At 38.6% G+C, this 10,040-nt stretch overlaps 1 protein-coding gene across 1 annotated transcript; it reads right to left on the reverse strand.

The window, feature by feature from the left end:
* Nucleotides 1-359: 359 nt before the first annotated feature.
* Nucleotides 360-3,717, reverse strand: LOC113116772 (hyaluronan and proteoglycan link protein 2). The gene is given in 9 exon segments (XM_074559960.1): nucleotides 360-426; nucleotides 428-623; nucleotides 1,512-1,661; nucleotides 1,664-1,695; nucleotides 1,794-1,864; nucleotides 1,866-1,921; nucleotides 2,003-2,079; nucleotides 2,081-2,108; nucleotides 3,624-3,717. Coding segments are annotated over 9 exon segments (771 nt in total).
* Between the last annotated feature and the right edge of the window lie 6,323 nt (nucleotides 3,718-10,040).

Genomic DNA, 10,040 nt, shown 5'->3' on the forward strand with positions numbered 1-10,040 from the left:
TTAAAAAATAAAGCTCATTGGGAAACTAAATAGGTATGTTGTTACAAATACAGTGAATTAATAATTGTTACACTTGGTTTAGGTTACATATTGATTTTGCTTATATACAATCAACGCTATAGAGTTAGCATTTCAAGCTAGCAGCTTATTCAAACAGGAGTAAAGCCTTTGTGTCAATCCACTCTTGACTGATGTTTTCCCAGAAGGACCCAAAATGCTCTGTTTTAAACAGGCTTAGTAAATGAACTGATATATAACCCAGACGGATGTGAATAATAGCGGTAATCCAGAATGCTAACTGTATAGCTCATACAGACTTCCTGTAGCAGAAATTTACCAGGCAGCAAAACATGGAGCAGTTACCTGTAGCAATAAGCCCTATGAAGCCGCAAACTTTTGCTGGAATACCCAAAGCTACAAACCCCCTCCACAGCACTCCCTCGGGTGGATGATGGGGAATCGTACACCGCCATCCTGCATCCAGCCTCCATAACAATGGCCAAGATGCAGACACTTCCAAGATGAGTAGATCTGACCAGTCTTTGCTTGACTGGCACCATCAAATCTGCAGGCATGCTCAGCCTTTGCAAAATTGAAAAGCCCCACAATGAAGAACACAGAGCCTGGAATAGCAAAAAAGTGAATGCAGCATAGAAATAATAAAAAATGTAAAATAATTACGGAATAATGGAATTCCTGTATCTCTGTTATTGACATTCAATTCTTCAGTCTCATCTCCATGTTCAACAGTTTCATAATGGGAACTCAAATGTCACTCTACAGAGTAGCAGACTCTGTGTCTTTCCTAAATACAAAAACAACAGAGCTGTTTGGGCGTGTCACTTCTAGTCTATTCAGGGAACAAACAGTGACTAATGACCAACTAATGGCCTTTTCGTTTTAAACAGAAACAGTTTAGGGAAGATGCCTCCTAAAAATCTCTATATCAGTTTGTATGTACAATTGTAACAGTTATTGTTTAAAGAAAGGATCACCATGGATCTAGGCACACAGATGTTTGTGGGAAAAGATAATACACTACTATTCAAAAGTTTGAGGTTTTATCTATTTATTTTTTAAAGAAGTCTCCTATGATCACCAAGGGTGCATTTATTTGATCAAAAAATAAAATAAAAAAGTGAAATAATATAGCATTTTAAAAGAACTGTTTTCTATTTTAACATATTTTGCTGAAGTTTCAGCGTCATTACTCCAGTCTTCAGTGTCGCATGATCGTTCAGAAATCATTTGGTGCTCAAAAAACATTTTTTTATTATTATCAGTACTGAAAAAGAAAATTGTGCTGCTTAATATTTTAGTGGTTCCTGTGATCTTTTGTAACATTATAAATGTCTTTACAGTCATGTTTGATAAATTTAATGCATCCTCCATTTTTTCTTTTCAAAAAAAGAAAATTGCAGAATAGTATAAGCAATTTGGCATGTAGAATGTGTGAAAATCTCCTGAATCCCATTCTAATCTCCATAACAGCAGAATCCCCATTCACTGACCTTTATTGGCTGAGGTGAAGCAGAAAGCTTCATAGTGGTCCTGTGTTTTGCGACGGAGCCCATAACTTCGAATGCCTGATAAAAGATCCCCTCCGCAAGCCGGCCATGGTTGCAGGACTGAGTAACTGACAGTTCTATCACTCAGCCATTGCACCAGTCCAACCCTTTAGTCCACATAACATAACAGTCTTTGGGAATTTTAAATAAACTTTAGCCATATTGCTCAAATGTTTATGTTAAAGTAAACAATCTAGGTATGTAAATATTATTATTACCACTTAAAGCTGCTTATAAGTTGCAAGTGTTGCATCCTGTTTAGCACAAGCTTCTTCAGCAACAAAAAATAAATAAAAAAATAAAAATAAAAATTATGTAACGACCATGGTGGCTCTGATATGGAAATACAACACCTGAAATACATGGCCAATTATAATGAATAAAATATATTAATGTATATTTAATATATGTAAAATACAGTCAGCCTGTCCTACCTTCAATCTTAATAATGCCCCTTTCATCCTCAGTTCCATTGATCACTTCACAGCAGTAGCTGCCGTCATAATCTAGCAGTTAGACGGAGAGAAACATCCATGTTATGTGCATGCAGGAGAGATTGTATTTATTTATTTGATATTTGTATTTTTTTTATTTATTTGTTTATTTGATTGAAACAGGAAGCAGGTAAAAAAAAAGTCTCTCCTTGGTCTTCAGCCTCCTCCTTAATTTAAAAGGACATCCAGAAAAAGTCCATGACAGTAGTATTCTTTTCTTCTGCTCTGGTTGCAGTGGAGAAAGACACTGATCAGGGTCAACTGACAAGTTTCCTCCTCTGCTGCAGATGTTAATGTAAATCACACTGACTCTCACTGTTCCTTTCAGTGATTCTCTGACAGACAGACAGACTAGGAACGCCCGAAACCAGGAAACCTCAGATGATGGAGTCAACTTCACATTTTGTGGTAGTCAAAAGGCGCTGAGGTAAAAAAAAAAAAAATATATATATATATATATATATATATATATATATATATTTTTTTTTTTTTTTTTTGTGTTTTTGTTGAAAAAGCAAAATAATTAAGATGCTCATTATGCAATTAAGCATGTTGTGTGCCAGAAACCAGAGAACAGATGTGCAGCAGCCCCAACTTTATTGTACAATCAAGTGACACTTAAAAAATATAGACAGAAAATATACAACAAATTATTTCTACAAATCATTTTTTTTTTCAATCTGTCATATCCGCCATATAACATCCAACGGTGGAGGTGGGGTGGATGCTCTGGAGGCCTCTAGGAGCAGGGTTCTAGAATGGAAGGCCCGTTCCAGGACCCATGGTGGATCTGGCAGTTCAGGGTGCCATGGCGGAGCAGCCTCCGAGGCCGCAGCCCCAGCCCCCACTCCAGCCATAGAGGCTCTATGGATGGAGCCCTATTACCCCCCACCCCCAAAAAAATTACTTGGCGACAATAACAGGTTCCAAGGCCATCCCTGGGCTTAACGGGGGATCAGGAGCTGACACTGGAGCAAGCACTCGAGCATACTCTCAGGTGAGGAAGATGGCTTGGAATCCCGGACCTAGTCATTTCTCCTCTTCCTCTTTTGATTTCGGGGGAAACTGGGTGGCCGGTGGGCAAAGGGGTATTGCTTACAGTTTTGGTCTGGAATTCTGTCATGGTTCATCTACTGTGGTGGAGATGCAGAGACGAAGAGGCTTAACTTGAAAACAGCTTTTATTTATCTCAATAAAGAACACACAGTCAGGAACTCACACGTATGACTAGAGGTTGATGTTCAATTCCAGACAAAACACAAACTGCACACTCAAAATTAAAAGGCACAATATGTACGATTTTGTTATTAAAAGATCCAAAAACCACTAGAACAGTGTTGTATATTTTGCTGACTTGTGTACTTGCATTATCCCAAATGTTTCGAAGAATGTTTAAATCCTCAGAAATAAGCAATTTAACTAGTGACATGGACTGTGTCCATAGTGACATTTTTGTCGAAATGCCAAAGACGCTTTAATATGTTGTGCGTTTTAATAGACCGGTGAAGACCACAAAGAGTAGCATTATAATAGAACTATATCTATAATAAAACTGCGCTGCCTTCCTCATCATTGGCATCAACTGTGGGGATGAAGAAGATGACAACTCCCATGACTCCACACCCAGTCACGGCGTCATTAATCTTCTTTGACATATTGTGTCCTTGAATACACAGGGAAACTAGGATAATAACTAGACACACCTGGAATAAGTTGGAAACAATTAGGACAGGAACTGGAAGGACCAGATAAGGGCATGGAATGACCTGGTATGCATGGAAACACATGAGGAGCAAAACACACAAAACATAGAACAGTCAGGACACAGTTATTCCGTGTCAAAGCAGAAAAAGCCACAGGTGTACTATATTTCATTAATGATGAACATGATCAACTAATCTATGATAATGAGAAAGTGTCCAAATACTTTTTTTTGTCTCAGTCTTGAACAAATAATTATATAAAAAATATATATAAAATATATTTTGTTGAAAAGTGTGTTTACAATATACAATACATTAGTTTTACATTTTATTTTTATATTAGTTTTTAATATTTCAAAAATGAAAATTTGATGTTTATCTGCTTACCCATATATCCACCTATTTTTCAAATGGACCATTGACACTCTGAATTGAGATTGTAGATAGAGTGTCAATGGTCCATTTGAGAGATAAGTGTAGGTAATGCACTTATAAGTCTGCAATCTGCCATAAAGCAAGAAGAAGTACAGTTCAGACAGTTCAGGCATTGAAGTGAATCAGAGGTAAAAAACCAAATAGGTCGGTTCCCCATCTACGAGACACGGTGGCGGGGGAACTGGAGTAGGCGGATTAATACGTGCATAAAACACAGGTTTAATTTTGGACACATGAAAGGCGGGGTGTATCCTCTTGTACGCAGGAGGTAGTTTAAGGCGGACTGTCACCGGACTAATGATCTTGGTGATAGCGAACAGGGCGATAAATTTGGGAGCTAATTTATTAGAAACGGAACGCAGAGGAATGTTACTAGTAGAAAGCCACACCTTTTGACCCACAACATAAATGGGAGGCTTTGACCGGTGGCGATCGGCCTTGGCCCTCATCCGGAGCAGAGTCTCGCGGGCTCTGGTCCAGGTGCGGTGGCACCTCTGGACAAATGCTTGAGCGGAGGGGACCGCGACTTCAGATTCCAGACTGGGAAAGACTGGTGGCTGGTACCCTACACTACACAACCCGAAGACAAGCCAACTGACGCTCCTGCAAAACTCTTTCCAAAATTTGGATATGAACTGAGATCCCCTGTCCGAAACCACGTCTACCTGGAGGCCATGAAGCCGAAAGACGTGATCTAGGACAGTGAACGCTGTCTCCTTGGCTGTAGGTAATTTGGGCAAGTAAATGAAATGTGCCGCCTTCGAGAACTGGTCCACTACGGTCAAAACGACCGTCATGCCATTAGAGGGCAGGAGGGCGGTAACAAAATCTAGAGCGATCTGGGACAAGGGTCTCGAAGGGACAGACAGCGGTTGAAGAAGCCCATCAGGAGGTCGTTTAGATGACTTACCACTGGCACAAACTGAGCAAGCCAAAACAAAATCGCGGACGTCGTGAGCCATACGTGGCCACCAGAATCGTTGTCTAACTAACCCATTAGTTCTACCTATCCCTGGGTGACAAGCTACATTAGAACAATGACCCCACTGGACAACTTCGGACCTTAACTCCTCCGGCACAAATAAACGTTTTGGTGGACAACTGGACGGAGGCATTACCCCTTGTAAGGCCGTCTTGACCTTCGACTCGACCTCCCATACGAGTGCTGAGACCACTAATTTCTCAGGTAAAATACACTCCGGAGTCACCGGATGGGCGGAGGGATCAAAAAGACGTGATAAAGAGTCGGGTTTTACATTTTTGGAACCCGGGCGGTACGATAAGGTAAACTCAAAACGACCGAAAAAAAATTCCCACCGAGCTTGCCTGGAATTTAGTCTTTTGGCAGTTCTAATGTACTCTAAATTTTTATGATCGGTCCAAACAATATAAGGAACCCCTGAACCTTCCAACCAGTGACACCATTCCTCTAATGCTAATTTAACAGCCAACAACTCTCTATTGCCAATGTCATAATTGCGTTCGGCAGGAGATAGTAGATGAGAGAAAAACGCGCAAGGATGTACCTTATCGTCCGAAGCAGCACTTTGGGACAACACTGCTCCTACCCCCACCTCTGACACGTCGACCCCGAGATCACGGTTTACCAACCATGACAGGTATGCGCGCTCATAATGGAAGCGACACGCTCATTTTTTCCAGGCATGCGCACCGCACCGCATTGAGTTAAAAACATCTCAACTTTTCAGAATGCCGCAAGCACACCGCGGGTCATGTGACATGAACTAACAAATCAGCTTCATCCTTTCCCGTAACAACGTTGAAAGCTCAGCCAAGATGAAGGAACAGCTGATCATAGCTGTATATGGATTGCCATTTTGAAATAAATTTAGTAGCAGAGCTACTGCAAGCAATTTTTAGAGCTGCAAATTTCAGCGTCTTCATGGAGAGAGCAGGTCTTGGTTGCTTAGCAACGGCAGACACCTCAGGGGCGCAACTGCCCGAGCGCTTTGGAGAAGGAGGAGAAAGAGGCGTGCCTAGCATTTTCCACACGTTTTTAGGCACGATAAGTGAACGGCCCCTAAAACGGTTTAAGTTAAAAATGAGTTTTTGTTTTACTGAAGAAACAAAATCACCTACGGAACATCTTGGATGCCCTGTGGGTAAGCAGATAAACATCAAATTGTAATTTTTGGGTGTACTATCCCTTTAAATTATTTTTATTTATTAATTTAAGAAAGATTTTGGAAATGCAGCATGCATAGTTGATCAGTGATGGCCCTCTCCCACCCCTAAACTGCATGTGCACATACACACACCCAGGCTCAGTCTTTAACCTCATGTTAACCTAGCTCCAAGGAAAGTGGGATTTGAGTCAAGGTGGTGTAGTTCTCATTAAGCATGCGCTCTCAGTTACATGAGACAGTGGCTGACAAATGATAGACTCGCCCCAGAAGATAACCGTTTCCTTAACTCGGATTTCAAGCCCAGGCTTGTTATTTTCTTGGAAACTGATTATTCGAAAAACACTATACAGTTTCTAGGTTTTGGGTAGGATTAGGAATGTAGAATATGGTCATGCAGAATATGAGCTTTATAGCATTTATAGCCAATACGTTAATAATAGGCATGATAATAAGCAATAGTGAGATTCTGGAGTGTTACCAAAAACAGTATTCTTTTGATGTTTTGAAGTCCATCAAAGAATCCTTAGTTTTAGTTAACCATATCATCCCTGTTTTTTTACTATACACTGAATGGTTATTTTAAGAGGTTGTATATTTACTGAAATCTGAATTACTGAAAACTAGACTGCTCAGATTGTGTTGTCATAATTGTTTGCATGACCAGTCAGTTTTAGCCACAGCTGACCAGGCCAGAACAGAAAGAGGAAGTGGAATGGGCCATAGTTTGTGCTCTCTTTTCTCTCTGTCTCTCTCTAACCTGCGATCACAATGACAGCTTTCTGTCATTAAACTCCCCAGTACTGACCCACAGACAGCAGTGAGCAAGGAAAAGTGGTATAATGGGATTCAAGCGACATTTGGATCATGCTGCTCCATCAATGGCTCTTTTTGTCATCTTCCACTGAAAAGGCATGTCTAAATGTCCTTTACATCGCTTTGTCTATATCCATCTCTTTCATTCACTCCCATAGTCTTATACATTAGTTCTAAATTTAAACACCTCTTAAAGGGATAGTTCACCCAAAAATGAAAATGTGATGTATATCTGCTTACCCCCTGGGCATCCAAGATGTAGTTGACTTTGTTTCTTCAGTAGAAGACTAACCAAGATTTTTAACTTAAACCGTTTTAGTCTGTCAATCTTATAATGGAAGTGAATGGGAATCACGGCTAAAACATACATAAAAAACATACACAATATACAAACATACGGCAGATCACTTACATGCATTACCGCCAACTATCTCTTAAATGGACCATTGACACTCCCAATTGAGATTGTAGATAGAGTTTCAATGGTCCATTTGAGAAATAAGTGTAGGTAATGCACTTATAAGTCTGCAATCCGCTGTATAGCAAGAAGAATAAGTACAGTTCAGACAGTTCAGGCATTGAAGGACATCAGAGGTTAAAAAAAAAACCCTATATAAATACTGTTCAGTTTCTTGTACAGACTGATTGTTTTGTATCAGTGTATCGTCATGAACCACGGGGTTTCCCAGTGAGGAAAATGGGGTTTGAGTTGAGGTTGTGTAGTTCTCATGAAGCATGCGCTCTCAGTCACATGAGATGGTGGTTGACAAATGATAGACTTGCCCCAGAGGATAACTGCTTCCTCAACTCTGATTTCAATTCCAGGCTTGTTATTTTCTTGGAAATCTGATTATTCGAAAGACACTTTCTAGACATTGGGTAGGATTAGGAATATGGTCATGCAGAATATGTGCTTTATATCATTTATAAGTAGCCAATATGTTAATAATAGGCATGATAATAAGCATCTAATAGTGAGAATTAGTCCATGTACTGGAGTGTTACCAAAAAACTGCATTCTTTTGATTTCCTGAAAAGGAAAAATGTTATAACAGTTCCCACAAAAAAAGTACAATTAAATAAAAATATTAGTTACACTGTTCTGTATTTTTGATCAAATAAATGTAGTTTAATTGAGAATAAGAGACTTCTTTTAAAAACATCAAAAACATTTTACCAACTCAAACATTTAAATGGTAATGTATATGTAAACTACTTTTATGGTGTTTTTTGTGTGTTCAATGGAGGTTTCATGCCATTATCAACACCATGCCTGATAAGATATGTGTATGTGGGTCAGTAATAACTCAACACGTTAATTCTCTCTCTATGTATACGATAGCAGGTTAGTCAGGCTTTTCAAGTGAACATGAAGTTTGACAAAGTGTACAGTGCAAACAGGTTCAGTCTAGTTGGAGTCAAAGTCAAACATTACAGATTTAATAATGTGACAGAACAGCTCAGGTGTCCAGTGTGACCTATACTGTCATTTGTCATTTGCTGTAATTTGTATTCAGGAGCTAAATGTTGAATTTTAAGAGCTAAGTGGAATTGTATACATTTATTCTCTTTCATGCTATACAAAAAAATGCCACATTGCAGTACAATCATTTAGTGTCAAAAAGCAATGTAAGATAAGAGACGTGCAAGAGAACTGGTTTTCTATCATGTACTTTAGTAGCATTTTCCCATTATCTTAATTGTTAAACCTTTATTTTACTGTATTGACTCACTGACTCCTTTTTGTGTTATCTTCAATTTATGAGAATGAAAGAATTTTCTTTTCATTGTATATTTTGTTCCCTTTTATCGTGTTTATTTCTGTGTGTTTTGGGCACATGTAGTTGTGTAAACCACTTGAATGGTTGAAACCCAATTGTGGAACACTTTCTTTGAGTTACAGCAGTTGACAACTACTGACAGGATCATCTCTAGGCAGTTTTACACGCCTTTTATCAGCAGGAATTCTGTTTTTTGCTATAGCATCCCTGAAAGGCTGATTGATAAGACTGACTATCTTTGCACATTCCTCTATGAATAGCCATTTCATTCTCTTTTCGGTCATATGTTCATTGTCAGCCACTATTTTGAGATTTTGAGATTGCCATTGACTTCAGATCAGATCAATTTCTGAGGGACTGTGTCATTCACTTACATGCAAAGTCTACAGTTAAAGAGCACACCTGTTCCGGCATCACTGATTTATATAGCTCTGAACACACTAGACTAATCTGGAGTTTTTTCTGCATGTGCATTTACATAATCAAGTGCATGATATAATGAAACCATCCAAATAAATCTACAACAAATAATAAAATATAATGAAGTCAAAAATAATATGTATGTATATCCATAGCAAGCAAACAGGCAATGATGTAGAAGCAGGCATTGATGTTCTTCTGTGGAGGCAGTGTTAAGCCACGCTATTTTGTCATAATTGGCACATTCAAAAACTTGGTTGTCTTCAGATTGTCTTCAGTATATGCTGTTTTCAGACTAATAAGAACATTTTGAGTTCTAAAACCTATCAAACATTAAGGGAATTTAGATTTCTCATGAGCCCTTTAATCTAACAATCTGTAAATGATCTTTCAGTATCTGTTTAGAAATTGGTTGATGGTTTTGTGCATTTTTCATTAACACTTTAAATAAGGTTTAATTGGTCTGCATTAGTTAATTAGTTAACATGAATAATACTTATGCAGAATTTATTCATCTTGATTAATGCTAAGTTCACCATTATTATTTTATGCATGCTGGGTTTTTAAGGTTTCTCTTCAGAACTAAAACAGCACCTGCAGTGCTTTGGCTCACAAAACTAATAAATCAGCCAAACAAATGAAAATAAGTAGCATAATTTCTTAAATTTCAATACATGAT

The sequence above is a fragment of the Carassius auratus genome, chromosome 16 (assembly GCF_003368295.1).
Source record: "Carassius auratus strain Wakin chromosome 16, ASM336829v1, whole genome shotgun sequence".
NCBI lineage: Eukaryota > Metazoa > Chordata > Actinopteri > Cypriniformes > Cyprinidae > Carassius > Carassius auratus.